At 40.1% G+C, this 27,149-nt stretch overlaps 1 protein-coding gene across 4 annotated transcripts; it reads left to right on the top strand.

The window, feature by feature from the left end:
- The first annotated feature begins 158 nt into the window (after positions 1–158).
- LOC113876075 (zinc finger protein 347-like) lies at positions 159–27,149 on the top strand. 4 transcript variants are annotated; one of them, XR_003506413.1, is made up of 6 exons: positions 6,248–6,887; positions 10,598–10,656; positions 10,795–10,841; positions 16,344–16,470; positions 16,589–16,780; positions 22,305–27,149. XR_003506413.1 is itself a non-coding variant. In XM_027514901.1 (6 exons), exons 4-6 carry the CDS (start codon positions 10,827–10,829, stop codon positions 23,996–23,998), a joined length of 1,836 nt encoding a protein of 611 aa, XP_027370702.1. In that variant the 5' UTR covers positions 6,285–6,887; positions 7,969–8,150; positions 10,598–10,656; positions 10,797–10,826; the 3' UTR covers positions 23,999–27,149. The 4 variants fall into 4 exon arrangements, 3 of the variants coding, with proteins under 3 accessions (XP_027370700.1, XP_027370702.1, XP_027370701.1); XM_027514901.1 differs by lacking the exon at positions 16,589–16,780 and adding an exon at positions 7,969–8,150 and having other exon boundaries at positions 6,285–6,887; positions 10,797–10,841; XM_027514899.1 differs by lacking the exons at positions 6,248–6,887; positions 16,589–16,780 and adding an exon at positions 159–497.

Genomic DNA, 27,149 nt, shown 5'->3' with positions numbered 1-27,149 from the left:
ACACCAGGCTTCCCTGTCCTTCACTGTCTTCTGGGGTTTGTGCAAACTCATGTCCATTGAGTCAGGGATGCTGTGTAACTATCTCATCCTCTGTTTCCCTCTTCTGCTTTTGCCTTCAGTCTTTCCCAGCATCATGGGCTTTTCTAATCAGTCAACTTTTCGCATCAGGTTGCCAGGGTACTGGAGCTTCAGCTTCAACATCAGTCCTTCCAATGAATATTCAGGGGTGATTTCACCTACTCGAACTGGACAGAAGCTCTAGGAATGGATTGAGCTAGAGGCTCAATGAATTTTGAGTCAAAATTCAAACCTTAAGGTAAATCGATGTGTCATGTTGGAGAGAAACCTGACAAATATAATGACTGATAAATTTGTCATTGTATTGTGAAGCCTACCTTACCGTCAGATAACCCACATTGATGACAAACTTTAAGGAAGTGTTTTTAGCAAGTGTTGCTATCTTAGGCTTCATTGAAAATATTCTGGAGAGAAATCAGGTAAGTATGTTTAGTCTGACCAGCCCTTTAGACAAAGAATTCATTCACCAGAGATTTCTTTCTGGAGATTATTACCTCACAAATGCTAGGAATGGGCAAAACCTTTACTTGGGCCTCACATTCTACCAGTCATCAAATAATCTGTGCTGGACAGAACATTACATATGTAATGAATGGGGCCAGGTTCCAAATTAATGCTCACTCATCACTCGATATTGGAATATTTATCCTGGGGAGAAACCACACGAATATAATATGTGTGGCAAGGATTTTACCCAAAGATCATAAGATGGGGGAGTTACTGGAATTATCCCTTACAAATGTAACAAGTGCGGCAAAATCTTTACCTTGAGTTCAAGTATGAGGCAACGGGAGAGTCCATTTAAGAGAAACCCTACCGAGTTACAAGCGGAGGTTTTATCCAGGCTGCACAATTCACCAGACTTCTCAGTACATACCTTTGAAAGAAACCACACAAACTAGTATGTGTGCTAAGGCTTGTACCTGAAGATAAAATCACTGAAATAGATTTAATCTGGAGAACAGTGTTTCAAATATAATGTTATAAAAGTTTTCATCAGGTATCTCCAACTTCGGTGTAATGGTTCAATTCATACAGGTCAGAAACTAAAGAGATTTACTAAATGTGGAAAGAATTTGATGAAACAATGCTTCCTGAGGTTTCATCACAAAATGCCTCATATTGGGGATGATCCTTACAAATGTAACGAAGTAGGTAAAGTTTTTGCACAATTCTTAAATTAGCCTGTGTGTCAGCCAATCCATAAAAGGAATAAGTCTGCAGTTCTCTTAAGATTAATGGGAGATCATTATGTTCTTCAGAATCATTACAAGTCACAATAAGTTAAAACTTACGGAATGATTTGTATATGACATGAAAACGTGTAAGTTGGCAATTGTCTTCACTCTGTAAATATTCTATTAATTGTGTTTTCTTGAAGAGGCCACATTACAATTTATGCCATTCAACCTGAAGTTTGAAGTCTGTTGACTTTAATCTTCATTACAGGTCTTTGATGATGGTCTCTGGGAAGGAGTCAGTAATGAGTCAATGAAGGAGCTGACTTCATTAGATTTGGTTGATTCACATCCATGTTCCCTGGTAAAACAAGGACCCCGAATTAACCAAATTCAGTAGTGTATTAATTAGCATCAGGGAGGGGCAGAGAATAGTGTAAAATTGCTGTTGCCCATCGTGCTTGTTATGTTTAGAATCCATGGATAGATCACAGTGAGTTACAGAACATAATACTCTGCTAGGTGACCATGAGTGGAGCAGTAAGGACATTAAGGGATTGGACTATTCATGAGAGGAGAGGGACCGGTTACTAGGGACGGATTATGTGGTAGGAACAGTGCCCAGAAAACGTTGGTTACTTTCTCCATTGCATGGGAATAGGTGTTGTTTACATCTGTGTGTTGTTTTTATTATTTTTTTTTGCTGTACCATGTGGCATATGTGATCTTAGTTAACCAGGGATCAAACCTGTGCCCACTACATTGGAAGCACAGAGTCTTAACCCCTGGACTGCCAGGGAAGTCCCTGCCTCTGTATTCAATGAGACATGAGTCTTAATCTTGGGAATTGTAGGGAGAGCAGTTAAGATGAGAGGAAAATTTAATTACTGTGATGAACCTTCATGGAGGGCAAGCTTACAGTTTGAACTTCCAGTTTGTCTCAAAGGAGCACTCAGGCTTTTTTTTTCCTTTAATTAGTTTGTTCCGATAGGCTGAAAAAGTTCTTCCTGAACATTAAAAAGTATCAATAGTCAAACATCAAAAATGAAATTAGGGGAAATTCCTGGGCAGTCCAGTGGTTGGGACTCAGTACTCGCACTGCCAAGCTGACAGGTTCAACCCATGGTTAAGAAACTAAGAGCCCATAAGCCAAAAAAAAAATTTTTTAATGGGATTAGACTTCATAAAACTTCACTGAAGCAGACCCCTCTCACCTGCCAACTAGTGTGCCTCACAAGTATCCTATATTAGTAAGTCTATTCCTTCCTTGCGTGTCTGTCACTTTGCTGAATTCCTTTTGCGCTGAGACACAAAGAACCTGAGCCTCAGTAAGTCCAGGCTCCAGGTACTGAAACCCCCACCAGGTGGGAGACACTAAGCCTGCTGCCCAACCAGCATATAGAACCCATAGCAGTTGGAGCCAGAAGGTTAATAATGCTGACTTCCGTTTACCTCAGCACCAGCCAAAGAAGTGTCCACGAGTTGACCACACCCACTTTGAGCCATTATTATAAAACTCCTCCCACCCCTTCTTGTTTGAAAGACACACTATTGAAGGCATTAGCCCACTGTGGCCCCTTTGCTTGGCAAAGCAATAAAGCTAAACTTCTCTACTTTGGGGAAAAAAAAAAGCAAAACATCGATTTGCTTACTCCTGAACCTCCTGACTTAATTGGCTTGGAAAATCACACTTTTTGTCTTGCTAATAATTTATTACATTTGTTTTCCACAGCACACGTTCAATATGGTTCTGGAAAATACTTGTAAGATACTATTTAAATAAACTTCTGGGGATATTTTTACTCTAGTTTTAATTAATTTTTGGAAATGTTGACTAGATAATATAATGAAACAATTTACTCGATTTTCCAAATGCTGTTAAATTTCAGTTTCAAATTAGGCTATTACCTAATATGTTTTGTTGTTTGCTTTTATGCTGTAATAATACTTTCAATCATTTCTTTAGCAGAATTTTTTTTTTCGTGACAGATGTGTGTGTTCTGTTTTATAGCAGGGGGTTACTGGGTTGTTTTGGGACTCTTAGGATGCAATGATGCTCAAAAGGCAATGACGGGTACAAAGTAGATGCAGTATAAACATAAAAACAATTAGTTTGGGGGTTTAATTCAGTGAAAGAACTGAGATGGCAAAAGGGTGACAGGAAGTCTTTTTTGTGGGACACCGAATATCCTCCACATAGAATTTGTTCACAACCAAGAATAATGTATTTATCTTTGCTAAGTGATCTTGATTTTTATTTATATTATCATTTTTGGTGAGCTGCATAGCTTGCAGGATCTTAGCTCCTTGACCAGGGATTGAACCTGGGCCCCACAAGTAAAAGCAATGAGTGCTAACCCTGGACCACCAGGGAATTCCTTGATTTATGTTATCTTTAATATGAAATCTTTATGTTACATTTCTGTTACTAATATTTTATGATGGATTTTTGAATCTTCATGGGTGATTTAATTATTTACTTTCTCTTTTTCTATTTGTCTAGTTTTGTTTCCTAGTAATTCTGGCCTCATAAATTGAGTTGACAGGTGCTTCCTCTGTTTCTTTTCTTGAAAATAAATCACATAGAATTGCAGGTAATTCTTTTTGAATTTGATAGAATTGTAAGATGCCATTGTTGCAACTTTGTTAAATTACCTTTTGTAAAGTAGAGCCCTTGAGTGTTGAATGTTAGGCAACAGTCCTGCCAAAGACTGCAAGGGAGAGTGAAATGGAGACGTTTATTACACAGAATCTTGAGGAGCTACAAGGTACATCTGGAGGGAACGTGTAGAAAGTCCAGGCAGGGTCTATGCAGAGCATGATGGAGGAGTTTAATTAAGCTCTCACAGTCACTATCTCTGCTTTTGAGTTTCTTTCTTAGGTGGTGGGCATTTTGAAATTATAAATTTGCATTGCAGTTCATGGCAGTTATTCAAATAATGTTTAATATTGGTGATTTGTTGTAGGTTATGGGTTTCATGGAATTAGTACATTTCATCTTATAATCTTGTAGAGTTTTTGTAAGAGTTCCTTTCTGTCCTTTTCATGTCTGCATGGTCTATAATGATATTCCCTATTTTATCTAATATCAGTAATTTTATTTAGTGTAAATGAAGGGAAAAGTCACTTCTGATAGATGCTGCAGTTATTCATATATATAGAAATATTATGTACAGCCATGTATCAACCTTCTGTGAGATCATGTGTGTCTGCCCTTTGATATCAAGTTTGGTCACTAGACTAAGGCAACCCTCCCTTTCACTTGAGAGGATTTGCACTTTTTTTGCCCATTTCATGCAAGCTTGTCTTTTTGAGTTCTTGGGCCAATTTGGTATGAGTGGAGAGGCATGTTTCAAGTTTAAATGGAAGCTTTCAAAGCTTTTATTTGCTTCATGTAACCCTGTCTTTATTTGCTTGGGCTGTAAAATCACTGCAGATGGTGACTGCAGCCATGAAATTAAATGGCTCTAGCTTCTTGGAAGAAAAGCTGTGACAAACCTAGATAACATATTAAAAAGCATAGACATTACTTTACGGACAAAGGTTCATCTAGTCAGAACTAAGGTTTTTCCAGTAGTCGTGTGTGGATGTGAGAGTTGCACCATAAAGAAGGCTGAGTGCAGAAGAATTGGTGCTTTTGAACTGTGGTGTTGGAGAAGACTCTTGAGAGTCCCTTGGACTGCAACATCAAACCAGTCAATCCTAAGGAAATCAGTCCTGAATATTCATTGGAAGGATTGATGCTGAAACTGAAACTCCAATATTTTAGCCACCTGATGCAAAGAACTATCATTGGAAAAGACCCTGGTGCTGGAAAGATGGAAGGCAAAATGAAAAGGGGACCACAGAGGATGGGATGGTTGGATGGCATCACTTGACTCAATGGACATGAGCTTGAGCAAGCTCCGGGAGTTGGTGATGGTCAGGGAAGCCTGGTGTGCTGCAGTCCATGGGGTTACAAAAAGTCAGACATGAATGAGTGACTGAACCCTGTCTTCTACTTCAAGAATGGCCTTGGGTAGACTGAAATTTTATGCCGAATGACAGAATTTTAGATACAAGAAGTGAATAATGATAGATATGGTAAGAGGAAGTCTGGAGGGTGAGCTGTGTGATTTGATGCATCCTCTGCCCCTTCTAAATCTATGAACACTTAGTCTTTACTGTCCTTGTAGCAGTATGACTGCTGAGTGACCAAGGATGGTGAAGGTTTCAAGTAAAACCCTTTTCATTTTTAGATTTTGTCTGATTTTCAGCAAAATGTATGTCTCATATTTTCCCTAATATTAGCTACTAGTTAAATGGCCATCATAGTTTTAATAAGAAAAATTAATTTCTGCAATGTCCCATTTCCACCTAAAGAACAGAGAAAAGGTGAAAAGATGTGAGGGAGAGAACATGTCTGCAGTTTGTTATTTATCCTGAGTATAACATGCGATGAGGAATGCTTATTAAACTTACTGTGATAATTATTTCAGTCTCTGTAAGAATATCGTGCTGTGCAAATTAAACTCACAGTCATGTAAGTCAGGTATATCTCAAACTGGAGGTGGGAGCGGATGTGATTTTAAAAGGCAAGTAAAACACTTGAGCAAAAAGAAGAATGCAATTTATAAGAATTTTTTTTAAATATTGCATTTTTTAAATGTATTGCAGTGATTAGTGACAGAAATTACTACATGCCATGGTGCTCCAGTCTCAGATGCTAGGTTATGTCCCTGAGGCTCTGGAACCAAGGCGTTGAGTTAGTTGTCCTACCAGAATGAGGATTATAGAAAGGGAAAGGTATTCTGTAAGATGTCGGTGTGAAATGGCCCATTCTTCAGTGGGAGACTTTCATCACTCATTCTAGTTTGGTAATACAGAAGGGCATGTCAAGTTCTTGTTTCCCTAAACTGTTCAGTTCAGTTCAGTCGCTCAGTTGTGCCCGACTCTTTGTGATCCCTGGACTGCAGCACACCAGGCCTCCCTGTCCATCACCAACTCCGGGAGTTTACTCAAACTCACGTCCATTGAGTAGGTGATGCCGTCCAACCATCTCATCCTCTGTCGTCCCAATTGCTCAAGTGAATTGTAATTGCCGCAAGGAGTCGGACACGACTGAGCAACTTCACTGGCACAGCAACCACTCTTAGTCGCACTTTCCCAACCACCGAAGTGTTTGCTCCTCGAGACCACAGAGTGCGAGCAACCTGCTTGCAAAAGCAGGTTTTCCCGTAAGCATTCTCCACTTGTTAGGAGGAAACAGATTAGCTTCCCACCAAGGTAGCCCACACGGCTGTACGCTTTTACTCCCAAATTGTTCAAGACAGTAAGGTAACAGCACGTTAGGGGATCCTGAGAGGCGCCGGGTCCCGCCTGTCCTCCCAGGTCTGAGTTCACACGCGGCCCGCACCCGCCCTGAGGCCGACGCCCCGCCCGGCGCCCCCGGAGGCTCTGCGTCCAAGTCCGCGCGTGCGCAGTTGGTTACGGAACGGGAAGCGCGGAGCGCAGAATGAACGTTGAACCGCCGCGGGTTAAGCGTCAGCTTTCTGTGTAAATTCCTGCTGCGCCTCCTCCGTCACTCAAACCTCGGGAGCTTTGGAGTGACTAGATACCTGACATCTCAGCACCTGGCCCTTCCACCCCCAGGTAAATCCAGAAGTCCTCGTGCAGGTCGGGTGTTTGGGGTTTAGATTCATCCGGAGGTCGGTACCTCGGCTCTTCTGCCTTCAGTCAACGTAGACGCCGCCTTTCGCTACATTTTCTGGCTGAAAAACCCGTTAGTCCCTCCGCTCCCCAGTTAAGCCCTCTTTTGCCAGGCGGATTCGCGCCCCTCTCCTCCCAGCCCGCTTTCTGGAGCCCTGGAGGGCAGCGCTGGCCTTCCCGCCCAGGGAGAGGCCCCGTCCTCCTGGCGGGACCTGGTGAAGCTCTTTTGTGTCGTTGGTGGCGGTGGAAGGGGTCGCCGCCGAGCTTCCACACCACAGTCCTTTCAGTCTCAGTGCAAAAAAAAAAAAATCAAATCAGTGAGAGGCAAAGTGATAGATAAGTGATTTATTAGAATAGGAAGTTTGCGAGTCTTACAAGTGGGCAGCCGAGAGTATGCAAAGCCCAGAGAACTTGCTGGGCTACAGATTTATCATCAGAGGGAAAGTGGCGTTGGGGGTGAGCTGGGGAGAAGACTTTCCTCGTCTTTCTTGAGTAGGTGTCAGCCTTCCTGCACCAGTCCCACCAACAGGTTGGGCAGGGGAGTTTTTTGTTGTTTTTCCTACCTGGTCAAGCTAGCTTCACAAATTAGTGCTTTTTATGGGTGCACAGAGCGTGTGGTAATTTACTGAGCTCACTGAGCGGGGTTGTTTCAGGGTCCTCTTGAGCATCTGTTGAATAGCTTTGTTGCTAAGCAAGCCTGCTTTCTTGAGTAATCATTAACTTGCAGGAGTCTGACAAGTCTGTTATTCTACTGACAATCCCCTAGTTGGATTAACTATTTAATCACCTAGTTTGTCCCCTCACTCCCGTTCCTAACTCTGGGATTCAAGACAGCCCGCCCCTCTCCTAAGACCCCCTCCTCCCTGCCATAACCTCGGTCCTCCCATCTCCTGAGGCCAGTCCTTCTGCCCAGCAAGCCTCCCCTTGTAATGGGAGGTGACCTGAGCTAGCCTTGTGAAACACAGTGGTCTTCTGTTCCAAATTCCACATGATGGAAAAAGTGTTTTCTTTTTTTTTCCTGTAGGCAGATGTCTTACTCAGCCCTGTAAATACGTGGGTCAGAGAGCTCAGGAGAAGCAGATAATGAGCAACTGAGAGAAAAACTGAGAATGAGAAGAGGATGAAGGAGAATCCATAGGGATAGAGACTGTGGCTGAGGGACTTGTAAACCGGGTGAAATGAAAGATTAAGCATTGAAAACAGCAGGTGAATAAAGATGTAGATTTTTTACAAAGTTGGATCTCCGGGGATGGGAGATGTCAAGTTTAAAAAAATGCACAATATGAGGTTTGCAAGTAAAGTTTTGTTTGGGGCAAAATGAGGACTGCAGTCCAGGAAACAGCACTTCACATAGCTCTGAGAAGCTGCTGCAAAGAGGCAGGGGGAAAGGTCAGTATATAGAGTTTGGTGAAGGGGGATTACATGCAATCAAGCACATATTTTTTTCCAGAAGTTTTCTACTACTTTTGTGAAGCTTTGCTAATCACAAGGAACAGTCATCACCATGGAGGACTTTAGTGCTTTTCTAGATATGGGGAGATACAAGAATTGGGCTCATAAAATTGGCTCCTGAAAATATCTATCTGAAGACCTGATCTGCCAGTTTCTCCCCCAATCACAGATGCCTCATTTCTGCTCTCCACTGTGAACTCCTTTCAGGAGGTATTGAAGGTCAGCAGCTGCAGCAGCACATGAAATAACCCTTGTAGAGGTAGACAGGTAGATTATTATTGTTTAGTTGCTAAGTTCTGTTTGATTCTATGTGGCCCCCAGGACTGCAGCATACCAGGCTCTTCTGTCCTCCACTATCTCCCGAAGTTTGCTCAAACTCATTGAGTCGGTGACGGTATGCAACCTTCTCATTTTCTGCTGCATCAGGGTCTTTGCTGATGAGTTGGCTCTTGCCATCAGGTGGCCAAAGTATTGGAACTTCAGCTTCAGCATCTGTCCTTCCAGTGAATATTCTTGGTTGACTTCCTTTAGGATTGACTGGTGTGATCTCCTGGCAGTCCAAGGGACTCTCAAGAGCCATCTCCAAGACCACAGTACAAAAGCATCAGTTCTTCGGTGGTCAATCTTCTTAATGGTCCAGCTCTCACATCCAAACATGACTACTGGCATGTGGGTAGATGGCAAGTGCCAGTTTGTAACTGACAGAGAGTAACATAGAAGGGCCTTGGATCAGCGGTAGGGCAGGGCCACCAAAGGAGAGGCACTTCACATAGAGTGGGGTGAGAGGATGAAAGAGCTGGACACTTGGGCTGCAGAGCTGCATGGCGCTGGGAGAGAAGGAGGATCAAGTGTGACCACAAGAGGAAATGAGAGCAGGAAGGATGCATGACCACCTGGGGTGTCAGAGAAGGGGGAAAAGGGGAGTGGAAGAGGGAGAGAAGGGGTGTAACTGGAGGGCAGAGAGGGAGCAGGGAGGGGCAAGAAAGAGGCAGAAACACAGATGGAGGACCATCAGAAAGGATGCAGAGACCAAGCATCTCGAGGGGAACAGTTTACAGAGTGGGCAGGACAGGTGTGAGGGAAGAAACAGGAAGAGCTGGAGAGCAGAAGGGAAGAAAAGAGATTAACCGACTAAAATGGAAACAGTAGAGCAGGTGGGTAGTGGGAACTGGATGCAGATGGATGGTGAGTTGTTTGGTTGTGGATAAGTTGTGATATATGATTTCTTATTTTAGAATGTAATAAAATGTCTCTAATTGTACAGATGAGGATGAGAATTGCAGAACTTGTGTCTTGTGCATTCTGTAATTCTTCATATCAGAGGATAACTTGTATTTGCAAGCCCTGTTTAGCCAGGGGGCTGCTGCTGCTAAGTCACTTCAGTTGTGTCCAACCCTTCGCAACTCCATGGACTGTAGCCCGCCAGGCTCCTCTGTCCATGGGATTCTCAAGAATACCAGAGTGAGTTGCCAGGCCCTCCTCCAGGGGGTCTTCCGACCCAGGGATGGAACCTGCATCTCTTATGTCTTCAGCATTGGCAGGCAGGTTCTTTACCTCTAACGCACCCAGTGATTTGATTCACTCAGTGGTGAGTCACCCCCTTCCCTTTGCTTGACATGGGGCACAGGAGTAGGAGACGACAAGTGGGGCAAGAAATGATTGAATCTGTCACTGCATGGTGCCTTTTAAAAGGAACATTGAGGACTTTCCTGGTGGTCCAGTGGTAAAAGATCTGCCTGCCAAGGCAGGGGACACAGGTTCAATCCCTGGTCCGGGAAGATCCCACATACCTTGGGGCAACTAAGCCCGTGTGCTGAAACAAGAGAAGCCACCATGATGAGAAGCCCTCACACCACAACTAGAGAAAGCCTGATCACAGCAACGAAGACCCAGTGTGGCCAAAGAATAAATAAAAAGTCAATTAAAAAAAAAAGAACATTGAGAATGCTCCTTTTTGTGATGGGCCTACTTTTCTTTCTTATACCTTTACATATAATTCTTTTTGTAGCTTGGAAAAAATTTTAGTTTATTCAGTTTCTGCTTCCCTGGAAATGATCATTAACTTTTGTTAATAAGCTTTGGTGCTTTTCTATAATCAAATCATTCTTTAAATAGTAATATAATGCATTGTGAAATTTTTAAAACATTGACACCACAAATATTAGATGATAAAAATTCATTCTTTTGAAAATGTGTTTCAGGTTTCTTGGCGGCCTGCTTGCTTTGTCCTCTTTTCCCTTTGTACTGGAAAAGCTCTTTGGTATGTAATAAATAATTTTAGACCTTTTTGGTGGGTACTTGGTAAAGTTGTCAATGATCTTTTATATTAACAGACAAATCCTAGTTTTACCAGTTAGTTTAATATTTTGTTTTCTCCCTTTTTGTGTGTCCTGCTAAGAGGAAGAGGAGGAAACAGAACAGGAGTCAGGAATGCCTCTTTCTCAGGTAAAGTCATATTCTCAGCCTGTCCTCCAAATGTCCTTTTTGGATTCTCTATTCTTCCCTGGCTCCACAGTATCCTGCCTGACACTTGTACATTCATCCTCTTTTTCAAGAATATTTTAGCTGTTTGCTGGTTCTTGAGATTCCCTATGAATTTAGGAATGATTTTTTTTTCCTTTAACTGCAAAAAATGGCATAGGAATTCCTTAAATCTGTATACTGTGCCTCCTGCAGTGGAAGCCTGGAGTCCTAACCACTGGACCACCAGGGAAGTCTCTCTTTGGGTCTTTTTTTTTTAAGAAAATTTTACAATGAAATCTTACTGGCTTGATTTTTGTAGTTTGCTATTTCTAAGGAAAGAAAATGTTATCTGTTCTTAATCAGCTCAACTGCCTCTTAATTTCCATTGAAAAATTATAGGGGTATACCAGGTCTTGCTGGGTTGCAAATGAAGGAATTTTTTAAATTATGTATTATTATTTGCATTTTTAAATATTTATTTATTTGGCTGCACTGGGTCTTAGTTTCGGCATTGCAGGATCTTCAGTTTTTGTTGCAGCATTCAGGTTCTTTAGTTGCAACATGCGAACTCTTCGTTGCAGCGTGTGGGATCTAGTTCCTTGATCAGGGATGGAACCTGGACCACCTGCATTGGGAACATGGGGTCTTAGCCAATGGACCATCAGGGAAGTCCCGTACATTTTTTAAAATTTATTTTTAATTGGAGGATAGTTGCTTTGCAATGTTATGTTGGCTTCTGCCATACAAGAATGTGAATCAGCCATATATCCCCTCCCTTGGGAGCCTCCCTCCCACCCTAATTTGGTCATTTTAAAAGCATAAAGTTCCCACTCCAGGGTGTGTTTCTATTTATATGTATCTCCAGGGACTTTTGTTTTAAAGTTTAGTACTTTTCAGTGTAGAGGTCTTACACCTACTTGTCTGATCTTTTTCCTAAGTTTTCTATAGGATTGTTCTCTCATTTTCTGTCTAAATGGTTCATTGTGTGTAGATAGAAATGCAGTTGATTTTCATGTGCTGATATTTTATGCTGCAACTTTTCTAAATTTTTTCAAAAATTTTATTTTGTTACTTATTTATTTTGGACTGTGCTGGGTTTCCTTGTCCGCACTGTGTTTTTGTTGCTGCAACCAGGCTTTCTCTAGTTCGGGTGGTGCAGAGCCTGTTCTTTAGTTGCAGTGCTCAGGCTTCACAAGGCGGTGGCTTCTCTTATTATGGAGCACATTTGAGCATTACCTTATTAGCATGTGAAACGAGTGCAGTTGTACAGTAGTTTGTACATTCTTTGGCACTGTCCTTTGGGATTGGAATGAAAGCTGACCTTTTCCGGTCCTTTGGCCACTGCCGAGTGTTCCAAATTTGCTGGCATATTGAATGCAACACTTTCACAGCATCATCTTTTAGGGTTTGAAATAACTCAGCTGGAATTCTATCACTTCCACTAGCTTTGTTTGTAGTGATGCTTTCTGAAGCCCACTTGACTTCACATTCAAGAATGTCTGGCTCTAGGTGACTGACCACACCATCGTGGTTATCCAGGTTGTGAAGACCTTTTTTGTATAGTTCTTTTGTGTATGCTTGCCACCTTAATCTCTTCTGTTTCTCTTAGTCATTGCCATTTCTATCCTTTTATTGTGTTCATCCTTACATGAAATATTCTATCTCCAATTTTCTTGAAGAAATCTCTAGTCTTTTCCATTCTCTTCTTTTCCTCTATTTCTTTGCATTGTTCACTTAAGAAGGCTTTCATATCTCTGCTTGCTGTTCTCTGGAACTCTGCATTCAGTTGGATATATCTTCCCCTTTCTCCTTTGCTTTTTAGTTCTCTTCTTTTCTGAGCTCTTTGTAAGGCCTCCTCAGACAACCACTTTGCCTTCTTGCATTTCTGTTTCTTTGGGATGTTTTTGGTCACTGCTTCCTAAACAGTGTTACAAACCTCTGTCCATAGTTCTTCAGGCACTCTTATTTACCAGATCTGATCCATTGAATCTATTCATCACCTCCATTATATAATCATTAAGGGATTTGCTTTAGGTCATACCTGAATGGCTAGTGGTTTTCCCTACTTTCTTCGATTTAAGTCTGAATTTTGCAATAAGTAGCTCTTGATCTGAGTGACAGTCAGCTCACTGTCTTGTTTTTGCTGACTGTATAGAGCTTCTCCATCTTTGGCTGCAAAGAATATAATCAGTCTGATTTCAGAATCGTCCATCTGGTGATGTCCACGTGTAGAGTTGTCTCTTGTCTTGTTGGAAGCGAGTGTTTGCTATGACCAGTGCATTCTCTTGACAAAACTCTTTGTTAGCCTTTGCCCTGCTTCATTTTGTACTCCAAGGCCAAACTTGCCTGGTACTCCAGGTATCTCTTGACTTCCTACTTTTTGCATTCTAGTCCTCTGTGAGGAAAGGACATCTTTTTTTGGTTCTAGGATGCCTTGTAGGTCTTCATGAGACCCTTTTACTTCAGCTTCTTCAGCATTAGTGGTTGGGGCATAGACTTGGATTACTGTGATATTGAATGGTTTGTGTTGGAAGTGAACAGAGATCATTCTGTCCTTTTTGAGATTGCACCCAAGCACTGCGTTTCAGATTCTTCTGTTGGCTATGTAGGCTGCTCCATTTCTTCTAAGGGATTCTTGCCCACGATAGTAGATATAATGGTCATCTGATTTAAATTCACCTGTTCCTGTCCATTTTAGTTCACTTTGCCATCTCCTGCTTGACCATGTCCAATTTACCTTGATTCATGGACCTAACATTCCAGGTTCCCATGCAGTATTGTTCCTTATTAGCCTCGGACATACTTTCACCATTAGACACATCCACAACTGAGCATCATTTCTGTTTTGTCCCAGCTGTTTTGTTTGTTCTGGATTTATTAGTAGTTGTCATCCACTCTTCCCCAGTAGCATTTTGAACACCTTCCAACCTGGGGGAGACAAGATTTAGGGAACACAAGCCCTCCTCACACCCTAGTTTTATCAGAGACTCCACATTTGAATCCCTGTTATAAACCCCTTCATCAGGTCCTCCTGGGTTGATGTTAGATGTGTACATATTTATAATTATTATAGCTTCTTGGCAAATTTACCCTTTTCTCATTTCACGATGTATTTTGTGTCTTGTGTTAGTTTTTTTCCTGAGGTTATTTTGTCTGATATTGTGCAGTAATTCCTGATATCTTTTTCCATCCTTCTACTTTTTGATTTAGATTTGTGAATGTTCACAGTTCCAGCTCTGACATGCTGTGTGTCTTGCTCCCACTCTGTTTTCCTCTCGTTACTTCCTCTGTTGGTCCCTGCTCAGGCATGCTGTACTGAGGTGAAAGGCAGGACCCCTGGCCAGCCCCCTTAACTCCACTGTCAATTCAGTACAAATTCATCAAGTGTTTCCTTCTGATCATGATATTTAGAGAAATATTCTTTCTTAATTACAATGTATTTTTTCCGTAACTTTTCTAAGTTTGAGTCAATGTTTTAGGAGTCAAGTGTTTACAGAAATAAATACTGTGTTTTTAAATTGTATTTATATATAGGTATTCCGTAGAAGCTGTAGTTAACGTTTCCTGCTTTTTTCCTGTTGGTACCATTTAGCACAGGTAACTCTTTCGTTGTTCCAAAAAATGCTGAAATTCACATATATAAAACTGATGATAAAAAAATCATGCAAAAATATGTCCAGAGGGGATGGCCAGGTAATTCCCTCTATTTTATATATAGCAGCAAGTGTGTATATTTATTCCCAACCTCCTGGAAGTCTCCTTAACGGTTGTCTCAAATTTTCTTTATGTTGATTGATTTATCCTCTCTATCCTTATTGTTTACTTATTGCATACCGAATCCTGCACAGACTGTTGGGAGTAGAATAGTGAATTCTGTGAACTCACTCCTTTCTCTTAAGGAATTTCAGACTAGTTAGGGAATACATAAGGGTGTCCTGTCCCTCCTTGTTCATTTGGGTCTTACCATTCCAGTACATGCTTGATGGCAACTGACTGCAAACACTGAACTCTCCTGTTTGGGCCAGGAACAACCCCCAAAAATGAGGGATGGGGGCTTCCCTGATGGTCCAGTGGTTAAGACTCTGCACTTCTGCAGGGGGGGCAAGAGTTTCATCCCTGGTTGGGGGAGCTAAGATCCTTCATGCCATGCCTTGAGGCCAAAAAAAGAAAAATGAGGGCTGGGTGGGAGTAAGTAAGTAAACACCCAAGCTCCCTCACCCCTCTGTGGGGGCAGTTCCGAGGTTGTTTCACAGACTCTCAGAGCATGTCCATTCACATGGAGCTCCAGTTGCCCATGGCTGCAACTTTCTCTTCCTCACTGGAACTTTCTGGAATGTTCCTTTTTGGAATGATGCTGCTGGATATTTCTAGAATGATCTCTCAAATTATTTGCACTTGAAAAAAAAAATGTCCCTAGACAACATCTCTCATTTCAGTTATTTCTGCATTTGTAATACACGTGCGTCCATAAGTTAGTTCATGGATCTGCAAGTCCACGGTTTTGATAAGACATCATAATTTTAAAACTATGTACTGCATTTTTTTGTAGCTGAAATTATATCATAAATATATTCTGTGGCCTTGCATTTTTTCCTACACTCTCCTGTTCAAGGTTCAGATAACAGTAAGATTACTAACATGTTATATGTATGTGTTTGTGCACCCACATCTGTAACGATCTTTTATTGCCTTCCGTGTTGTTCGCTTTGACCTTATTTCAAGTTTTCTCAGGGAACCCTCTATCAGTGTGCTTCTAGTGCTCTTCTTTATTTTTTTTTCTAATGCTCTTCTCTTACTTGAGTTTTTGCTTCTTTACCTTGAGTTCAAGACCTCATTCTCCTTAATTTAGATTCTTGCTGTATGATTACTTAGTTTCTTGAACTAAGTAGAGTTTCTCCAAATGTCTCTGACACTTTTGTCTCTGTAGGATGGCATACTTCTTTTTCTACTGAGCTATGATGTTGATTAAAAAAAAGTTCATAGCCATAAAGCATTTAGAGTATTGTTTAGCATCTTTGAAGTATTCGAACACCCTTAGTCACTGTAATCATGGTTTAAGATTTTGACCTTTTTTTTAAAGCACTGTTGACTCTGTCATTTCTGATGCCATCACTCATAGTGTAGCTCATCTAGATATTGAATAGCAGTGTGTAACAAACACATACTCTAACAGTTCTGGAGAAACTACTCATTATTAAATCTTATTTACATATATTTCATGTAGTGTCCACAAAAATGGACATTGATTTACCTCCACATTGGACATCAATCATCCTCCACATTGGTTAGAGGTTATCATAATCTCTGGGAAAAAGCATAAGGAATTAAAGTTAAAGGCCCATAATTTCCTCCAAATAGTTTTCCATGGATCTGTCAGAATATTACTTCAACTGAGTTCATCCTTAGCCCTCTCTCCTCTTCTCCTTTTGTGTGAAAATAAGAGCTCTCCTCATGGCCCCTTGGTGAAATGTGTTTTCGTTTCAGGCACAGCTGACCTTCAAGGATGTGGCCATAGAGTTCACTCAGGAGGAGTGGGAATGCCTAGATGCTGCTCAGAGGGCCTTGTACAGGGACGTGATGGTGGAGACCCTCAGGAACCTAGTCTCCTTGGGTGAGGATCACTTCCCTTTGAAGTTGGGATCTGCCCTGGGGTATCTCTGCATTTCCCACTGCGTGCCTCTTGGGAGCCCCGGTTTTACTTGACTGATCTGAAATCCCTGTTGATTCAGACATGAAGAGCTTCAGGACGCAGCCTCAGGAGTTTAAATCTACCTTTTCCTCTGACGATCTGCCCACTTCATGATACATCAGGAATTGTTCCAGAGCTTTTGTAGTGATAAAGTTCAATGGAAAACTTTTAAGACACGCCTTTTCCTGTTTCCTACCTATGTGCTTTTGATTTAGAAGTCTTAGGAAAAGAGGTATGTTTCTGTGCATTATACTGTTCCCTTCGTATTCAGAAGGAGATAACAGCCTGTAAATTTTGGAAATATTTTTCTGTTCCTCTCTGTATTCCCATCAGTCCTCAGTTGAGCAAGGGACTAGGATTCTGGCAAAGCCACAGCAAGTCATGTGTCTTTCCTCTTATGTGGAGGTATTTGTTTCTTATCTGAATATTTTACCCTTGTAACGAAGCAAAAAAGACTCCTGGTCTGTAGAGTGAGGTACATGCCTTTGAGGGTATAACAGGTCATATCTTGGAAGGGCCTAGAGGAAGCTTCATTATTGATAGTGTGTGCAGACTTTCCCCTCATCAGAGAATTCTATGGGAAGTACAAACATTTACTTCTTCTTTTTTTTTTTTTAAACATTTACTACTTATCTGAACTCTCAGAGGAAATTTTTCTTCTGTGTAACTTATCTATGGGGTGAGTTTACTGGTTGACAGATTATTTGGGAAAAAAAAGCAGAGACATTACTTTGTCAACAAAGGTCTGTTTAGTCAAGGCTATGGTTTTTCCAGTGGTCATGTATGGATGTGAGAGTTGGACTATAAAGAAAGCTGAGCGCGGAAGAATTGATGCTTTTGAACTGTGGTGTTTGGAAAGACTCTTGAGAGTCCCTTGGACTGCAAGAAGATCCAACCAGTCCATCCTAAAAGAGATCAGTCCTGGGTGTTGATTGGAAGGACTGATATTGAAGCTGAAACTCCAATACTTTGGCCACCTGATGTGAAGAGCTGACTCACTGGAAAAGACCCTGATGCTGGGAAAGATTGAGGGCAGGAGGAGAAGGGGACGACAGAGGATGGGATGGTTGGGTGGCATCACCGACTCAGTGGACATGGGTTTGTTTGGGTGGACTCTGGGAGTTGGTGATGGACAGGGAGGCCTGGTGTGCTGAGGTTCATGGGGTCGTGAAGAATCAGACATGACTGAGCGACTGAACTGAACTATTCGTCATATATTGTAATCTTTTTCCGCTATATAGAAAATAACCACTTCATGCTATATTGATATGGTCTGCATATTCTATGATACGAAATAAGAAATATCCCCAGAGCCTGGCTGATAAATCTTTCTGGGTGTTTTTGTGGTTTTGAGCAATGTCACAAAAGCCTGTCTCAATGGCATCGTGACAGTGATGTTCACATGTGCAATAACCATCCCCGTACATTCTCAGCAAGCAGTATAGGGATTTCTCTTCAGGATAACGCTGTCCAAGTTCCCATTCTCGTTTGTGAAGCTGTTTTGTAAACTGTTACTGATGCCATCTTTTGGTCACCTGTGTGCCATTATTCTTTTACATCAACAGCTAAGTTTAAAACATCTAAATTAGAGAACTTATGAAGTGGAATGATATTTTCAATAGGAAACGTAGTTCATTTTTTGTTTAATAGCCTGTCCTTCCCCCATTGGGTGGTCCACATCCTCTTGTTGAACATGGGGATCCCCTTGGACCACATACACAAGAATTTATTTCTCATGCCACTGTTGTATGCCACTGGTCTTTGTGCTAATACCACACTGCTTGGATTAGTGTAGGTTTCTGAGACTTTTAAAAGTAATTGTGAAACCTCCAACTTTGTTCTTTTTAACCTCGGTTTTTTTGTTGAGTGTCTCTTTAAAAAAAAAAAATGTTATTTGGCTGCACCAAGTGTTAGTCGCAGCATGTGGGATCTAGTTCCCAGACCAGGGATGGAACCCAGGTCTCTTGCATTGGGAGTATGGAGTCTTAGCCACTGGACCACCAGGAAAGTCCTTCAGTGTCTTTTGAGGTTGCATTTGAATCTTAATGATGGATTTATCTATTTAAGACACACTATCGGGGTTTTATTAGGGATTGGGTTAAATCTGTTGATTACTTAGAGGAGATCGGGGTTGTTCAGGGTGGTATGGCCTTGGACTGTTGATCACTTAGAGTAGTAGTATTTACACCCTGACCATGTTTACTTCTAGTCCATAAACTTGAGATGTCTGCATTTGTGTCCTTTGGGTTATTTTTCAGCTGTTTTTAGTTCACAGAGCATATATCTTTGCTTTCTTCTGTAAAGTTTTGCCAAGTACTTTAGTTTTTTAATAATATTTTAAATGGAGTTTTCTGAATTTCCTTCATGATTTTTTTATTGTTAATATATAGAAACAGTATTGACTTTTGTTTGTTGGTTTTGTATATTGTTGTTTTTCTGAGTTCATTATTTCTTTTTTTTTTTGCCAACTATTCAAGGTGTGTGTGTGTGTGTGTGTTTTTTGCCTTACCATGTGACTTGTGGGATCCTTGTTCTCCCAACAGGGATTGAACCTGGTCCCCTGACAGTGGAAGTGTGGAGTTCTAACCACTGCACTACAATAATTTCCTAGGGTGTTTTACGTATTCGAACATTTCATTTTTCAGAAGAGATGGATTTGCTTCATTTGCTGTTGGGATTGGTTATATGTGTTTTTCTTCTATCTCCATGTTCTTGGTAGGAATTTCCGTAGTTTTTCTTTTAGAAGTAGTGCAAACATCTTTGTTACATTCCTGGTCTTAGAGGAAAAGGTTTAAGTCTTTCCCCATTGATTATGATGTTAGCTGTGGGCTTTTATTACATGTCCTTTATTGTGTTTAGGTCACTTTTTTCTATTTCTAGTGTTTACTGAGTGTTTCTATCATGTTTTTAGCATTTCTGCCTGAGGGAACCTCTGGAAATGGGGAGACTTGTGCCAGTTAACTCTCAATGCAGTGTAAGAAGGAGGAGGGAAGTTGAAGGCCAGGAAATTGTCATGAACTTTCCTATGTTTTTCCGTCTAGTGTTTTAGGACAAGCATTTGCTTGGGTGCTGCCTCTTCTTGATTGGTTTGTTGAATTTTCCCCAATTGCTTTTCTTTTATTGTTTTTAACTTGGTTCCCTCATGGGTAATGGGTGCCTATGGTTTACTGTCCTGCTGACATCACTCCCTCATGGTTTTGTTTTTCTTTGCAGAGTTTGTGTTAAGAAATTTGATGATATGACTTCCAGTATTTAGACGGGCTAGCTAAAAGAACTGCTGTCATGTTTAATAACAAGGGATGTTGATGTAAATATTTTATATAACCAAAGTATGTTATGTAATTAATATTTTAGTAACACTTTTTTTTCTTTACTTACTTAACTATTGTGATCATATCCTGAAATTGCTCAGGCTTCGGCAAACACTTTCTGCTGTCTTTTTTTCCCCATACAAGGTGTTCTCGCCTAGCCAAGAGATCTTCATTCCAAAATCACGATCTCCCTCCTTTACTTTGCCCTGTTTTTGTGTGCACAGAATGAACTGATTCATCTTCTGATAGTCTTCTCCTGGTTTTCACTTCTGCTTTCTGCTAAGATCATTATTGCACAGTCTTCTGAAATATTTTGTATGTGTTTATTGAACATATGCATGGAAATACAGTCATTAGAATATTCGGTTTGCATAGCAAATAGTATAGTAGATTGAAAGTTAATTTCCTTCTGCAGTGTTTAAATCTCATGTGGTTCTTTCCCATACTCATACTATAATTCCCCTAGTTAAAAATGGACCAGTAGTATACTATTGCTAAGCCAGTTCTTTTAAGGTCAATATTTTAATTGTCCTCACACAGTTATAACCACACAGATGTGCTCCTACATATGCATATACCCTGAGCTCCAATCAGTCCCTTTCTCAGTTCTGACCTTTATATGGTCCCTTGGAGTGGATGAAAAGGTTGTTATTTCCTAGAATGTTTAAGTTATTCTCCTGAACTTCCCAATTTCCATTGCACTCTTTCACCCACCCCTCCACCTTCCACATTACTCACACTGTAAAAATAACACCTCTGTATATTGATCAACTTTCTCATGACCCAACCTAAATCATTGTGTGCAGCTGTGACAACTCAGAAACCATTTCCAGGAGGGGTGGCTGAATCCCCTTAGTAGTTACACAGTCCACTGCTTGCAGCTCCCTTGAAGTTTTCTTCTAAGCTCCTGGTATTTGTTGCAGTATTTTGTAATATACTGCTTGGGTGAGGGTCATGTTTAAGAATATATTGTCTCAGTCTCTAGGTTACAGTTCTCATCATGGTTCTCACTACTTTCTGTGTCAGTTGGGGTCATGTACATAAATCTGTGATTCCACTCTCCTTACTTGAAAAATTGTGGTAATTATCCTCAAGCCTTTAAAAAGAAATAGTATTTTTTTTGTCTTTAGGTTTTTGTGTTTGTTTTTTGGCCCCACCATGCTGCTTGTGGGATCTTCCTTCAAGGAATGTAACTTTGGTCCATGGCAATGAAAGTACTGAGTTCTAACCACTGGACACTCTTAAATTCCCAGAAATAGTGCAGTTTTTATATTAAGTCAAAATGTCTTTTGTGTAAAAAGATGCATGAATAGTCTAGCATGTTTATTATGCTATCCCTTTTTTGCATTATAAATTGTATGCTTTTTTTTTTCAATTTGTTCTCAGCAATATGGTGTATCAACCTAGTTAAAGTAAATTCACAAATTGCTCACTCTATATTATATACATTTTGGAGCCAAAGAACTGGATATTTTAGGGCACTGAAGAATTAGGGAATTGCTCTATTTAATGGCTGTCAATATAAATGGAGAATATTTCATTTACTAATCTTTAATTTTGATTTACAGAAGGTGGCCTTTCTGAATGTTTTATGCTGCTTCATGGGTACATAGTTTTACAGGAGGTACTTAGAAGAACATTTTGTTTTTAAAAAACCTTTTTTATCATATGCACCATTTTCTCTATTCTTTGTTTCCCAAGTTGAAACTATCACTCATTGAAATTATTCATTGAATAAGTTAGTTTTGGATTATTTACTGTTACAGTAGATTTTGTCTGGTTTTTAGCATTCATTTGTATTAAACAAGTATGCCCAATATATGTATAATATTCTTTTCCCCTCAGTTTTGAGCCACCAGTAGGTATGTTTACTGCTAATTGGTATGTGCTTTGGTGTCATGGTTGAAAATTACACTTTCTTGGATTGGTAACAAAAGTTTTTCCAATGTGAGTGTTCTTGTTATAGGTTGTTTTAAAATTTGTTGTTGTTGAGTTGCTAAGTCGGTTCTGTCTCTGTGCGACCCTGGGAATGCAGCACACCAGGCTTCCTTGTCCTTCACTGTTTCTGGAGTTTGCTCAAATTCATGTCCATTGAGTCAGTGATGCTAGCTAACCATCTCATCCTCTGCCACCGTTTTCTCCTTTTCCCTTCAGTCTTACCCAGCATCAGGGTCTTTTCCAATGAGTTGGCTCTTCCCATCAAGTGGCCAAACTGTTTGAAATTTAGGTGCCCTAAAATTAAGTAATATTATCACAGATCAGTTTACCTTTAGTAAAGAATCATTCCATTTGTGTTTGAAAGGTTTTTATATCATGGTAATTTTCATAACTCCTTTTTGTGTAAGTACTAGTTTGGTGTAATATCACCAAATATCATGTTTAACGTGAAATATTTATTTATGAGTTATAATAAGTGAGATACTTACAGTTTTTTGTATCTTGTAGATATCTCTCATATACTTGTGATCGAGAAATTACAACTAAATGAAAAAACTGACAGAGGAGAAGAATTCCAAACAGTGATATTGGGAAGACATGAAAGGAATAAAATCAAAGATTTTTACCTCAGGGAAATCCAGGAAAATATATATGACTTTGAGTCTCAGCCAAGAGATGAGGCAAGAAATTACAAAGTAAAGCCTATAACACATGACAAAAATCTCACCGATGAGAGAGAGGAACACGGTAGAAGTATTGCAGGAATCAAGCCTATTGAAAACAGGCTTGCATTAAGCTTTTGGGATGACCTGCATGTTTACAAAAGTGAAGAGAAGATTGATGAATTTAATCAAGCTGACAAGAGTATCAGTATTAGTGCTTCATTTTCACTACTTCAAGGAATTTCTCTCCTTGTCCAAACCAACATTTCTAATTCATATGGGAATGATTTTATGCATCCTTCAATACTAACACAAGACCAGAGTACACACATGGAATGCCCTTACAAATGTAATCAGAGTGGCGAAACCTTTCATCAGGGCTTGAACCTTACCCAGCATCAGTTTATCCATACAGAAGAGAACATGTTTAATTGTGATGTGTGTCGCAAAGTCTTTAGTCGACATTCAGACCTTGCTATTCATCAAACAATTCATACTTCAGAGAAATCTTACAAGTATAACAAGTGTGGCAAAACCCTTTACCATGGCTTGCACCTCACTGGACATAAGATAATCCATACAAAAGAGAACTTACATAAATGTGATATATGTGAAAAAGTGTTTACTCAAAGTTCATACCTTACAGTTCATCAGAGAATACATACTGGAGAGAAACCATACAAATGTAATGAATGTGGCAAGGTGTTTAGTCAGAATTCATACCTTGCAAAACATCGCAGAATTCATACTGGAGAGAAACCTTATAAATGTAATGAGTGTGGCAAGGTCTTTCATCACAAGGCCAACCTTGCAAGTCATCAGAGACTTCACACTGGAGAGAAACCTTACAAGTGTAATGAATGTGGCAGAGCTTTTAGTCAGAAAGGAAACCTTGCAAGCCATCAGAGAATTCATACTGGAGAGAAACCTTACCAATGTAACGAGTGTGGTAAGATGTTCAGTAGTAGATCAACCCTCGTCAGTCATCAAGTCATTCATACTGGAGAGAAACATTACAAATGTAATGAGTGCAGCAAAACCTTTTATTTTGGCTCACACCTCAAACAACATCAAATCATCCATTCAGGAGATAAACCATATAAATGTGATGTCTGTGGGAAAGTTTTTGGTCAAAATTCATACCTTGCAGTTCATCGGAGAATTCATACTGGGGAAAAACCTTACAAGTGTAAAGACTGTGGCAAAATCTTTAATCACAGCTCGAACTTCAAGAGACATCAAATAATCCATACAGGACAGAAATTATGTAAATGTGATATATGTGGCAGAGTCTTCAGTTTTAATTCATATCTTGCAAGGCACCGAAGGACTCATACTGGCGAGAAACCTTACAAATGTAACGAGTGTGGCAAAGTCTTCAATCGAAATTCAAGTCTTGCAATTCATCAGAGAATTCATACTGGAGTTAAACCTTACAAATGTAATGAGTGTGGCAGCTGCTTTAGTCGAAAGGCATACCTGGCAAAGCATCAGAGTGTTCATACAAAAGGGAAACCTTTCAAAAACAAAGACTGTTGAAAACCTTTCATTAGATCTCAACTATCGCTCCACACCAGGTAATAAATACAATGGGGAAATCATTTAACGTGATATATGTGGGACTGTCTTCATTCATTCAAAATTTACACTGTATATTCTTGGGAAATTCATAGTGGATTGAAATTTGCACATCATAAGAGTGGCAAAACCTTGCCATTACATAATCTGTACTAGGCCGAAACTCTAGAAATATGTTGAATGTCTCAAAGTCTCCAGTCCACAAAGTCTCCAACCTTAACATGAACTGAAGTTTCATGTTGGAGAGAAACCTGACAAATATTATGATGAGTTTCAGAAATCCATCAGTGTACTTTGAAACCTACCTTTCCATCAGGTAATCCACATTGATGATGAACATTAAGGATGTGTTTTAATTTATCTGATGTTGCCATCTTAGACTTTATTGAAAATATCATCTTGGAGAGAGAAATCAGATAAGTATGTTTAGTTGACCAGCCCTTAGACAAGGAATTCATTCACCAAAGATTTCTTTCTGGAGATTATTACCTCACAAATGCCAGGAATGGGCAAAACCTTTACTTGGGGCTCACATTCTACCCATCATCAAATAATCTGTGCTGGATAGAACATTACATATGTAATGAATAGGGCAAAGTTCCAAATTAGTGCTCACTCATGACTTATATTAGAATATTTATCCTAGAGAGAAACCACACAAATATGTGTGGCAAGGATTTTATCCAAAGATAAGATGGGGAAGATACTGGAGTCCCTTAAATGCAACAAGTGTGGCAAAATCTTTACCTTGAGTTCAAGCATGAGGCAACAATGGAGAGTCCATTGAAGAGAAACCCTACAGACATATGAGCAGAAGCTTTATCCTAACTGCACAATTCACCAGACTTCTCATATATGTCTTTTGAGAGAAACCACACAAACTAATATGTGTGCCAAGGCTTGTACCTGAAGATGAAACCTCTGAAACAGAGAATTTAGTCTGGAAAGCAATGTTTCACATGTAATAAGTGTTGTAAAAAGTTTTTGTCAAGTAGCTCCACTTTGATGTAATGATAGAATTCATACAGGTTAGAAACTATAGCAATTTACTAAATGTGGAAAGAATTTGATGAAATGATGCATCCTGAGGTTTCATCACAAAGCTCATGCTATTGGGGATAATCCTTACAAATGTAATGAATTTGGTGAATTTTTCACACAATTCTTAAATTAGCCTACATATCAGAGAATCCGTAATAGGAATAAGTTAAGGCTTTAGTTCTCCCAAGAGTAATATGAGATTGTTATGCACTTCAGAGTCATTAGAAGTCACAGAATGTTAAAACTTAGGAAATGACATGTATATGACATACAGAAGAACATATGTGTAAATGGCCAAGTATCTGTGTAAATGTTCTATTGAGCTTTCTTGAAGACCACATTACTATTTATGCCTTTCAACCTTAATTTTGAAGACTGTTGATCTTACACCTTCATTATAGGCCTTTGATGATGGTCTCTGGGAAGGAGTCAGTAAGGTGAAAGGAGGCAGCTTCATTAGGTGTGGTTCATTCACAATCCATGTTCCCTGCAAAAACAAGGACCCTGAATTACCAAAATCAGTAGTGTGTCAGTTAGCATCAGGAAGGGGCTCTAAAGAATAGTGTAAAATTGCTGTTGCTTATTGTGCTTGTTATGTTCATGGTCCATGGATTGATCACAGTGGACAGAATCCTCTACTAGGTGACTGTGAGCAAAGCAGTAAGGACATTAAAGGGCTTGACTATTCATGAGAGGAGAGGGACAGGTTACTAGGGATGGATTATGTGGTAGGAACAGTGCCCAGAACAAGTTGGTTGTTTTCTCCATTGCATGGGAATAAGTGTTATTTGCATCTATGTGTTTTGTTTTGGCCATACCATGTGGCATGCATGATCTCAGTTCCCTGGCCAGGAATCAAGCCAGTGCCGCCTAGAGTAGGCACACAGAATCTTAGCTACTGGACTGGCAAGGAAGTCCCTGCATCTGTGTTTAATAAGATATTAGTCTTAAGAATTGAAGGGAGAGCAATTTACCTGAGAGGAAAAATTTAATTACTGGGTGAAGCTTACAGTTTGAACTTCCAGTTTGTCTCAAAGGAAGGCACCCTCAGGCTTTAAAGAAAAAAGTTTGTCCAGATAGGCTGAAAAAGAAGAGGTTTTTCCTGAGCATTAAAAGGTTTCAGTAATCAAATAGCAAAAAAAAAAGGAGTTGGGAATTCCTTGGCGGTTCAGTTGTTAGGACTTAGTACTTTCACTGCCAAGCTCACAGGTTCAGTTCGTGGTCAGGAATCTAAGATCCCGTAATCCCAGAAAAAAATTTTTAATGGAGTCAGACTTCATAAAACACTGAGGCAGAGCCCTCTTGCCTACCAACTTATGTCCCTCACAAGTGTCCTATATTAAGAAGTCTACTTCTTGCCCGTCACTTTGCTTCTTGCTGAATTCCTTCTGTGCTGAGACACAAAGAACCTGAGCGTTAGTAAGTCCAGGCTCCAGAGACTGAAACCCCCACCAAGTGGGAGACACTAAGCCTGCTGCCCACCAGCATGTGGAACCCAGAGCAGTTGGAGCCAGAAGGTTTATGATGCTGACTGCCACTTACCTCACCACCAGCCAATCAAAGAAGAGTTCATGAGCTGACCACACCCACTTTGAGCCATTACTATAAAACTCCTCTCTACCCTTGTTTGAGACACACCGTTTTGAAGTCATTAGCCTACTATGGCGCCTTTGCTTGGCAAAGCAATAAAGCTATTCCTTTCTACTTCATTCAAAAAGAAGGGGGGGAAAAAAAACTGAATGCTTATTTCTGAAATTCCTGGCTTTCTGACTTGGAAAAGCACATTTATGTTCATGCTAATAATTTATTAACATTTCTTTTCCACAGCACACACATATTCTGTTGTTTAATATGATTCTTGAAGATGCTTGTAAAACTAATCTGTTGGAGATATTTTTACCCTAGTTTAGTAAAATCTTTGGAAATGTTTATTAGCTAGTATAATGAAATAGTTTACTCCAGCAATTTTCCAAGTGTTTTTAAAATTTCAGTTTCAAATTAAGCTAATATGCAATGTGTTACATTGTTTACTTTTCTAGTGTAATAAAGAGTTTTCAGTTTTCCTTAGCAA

Source organism: Bos indicus x Bos taurus, chromosome 18 (genome assembly GCF_003369695.1).
Source record: "Bos indicus x Bos taurus breed Angus x Brahman F1 hybrid chromosome 18, Bos_hybrid_MaternalHap_v2.0, whole genome shotgun sequence".
In the NCBI taxonomy this organism is placed as follows: Eukaryota; Metazoa; Chordata; class Mammalia; order Artiodactyla; family Bovidae; genus Bos; species Bos indicus x Bos taurus.
The sequence above is the reverse complement of the archived record's forward strand: the minus strand, read 5'-3'. Positions and strand labels throughout refer to the sequence as shown.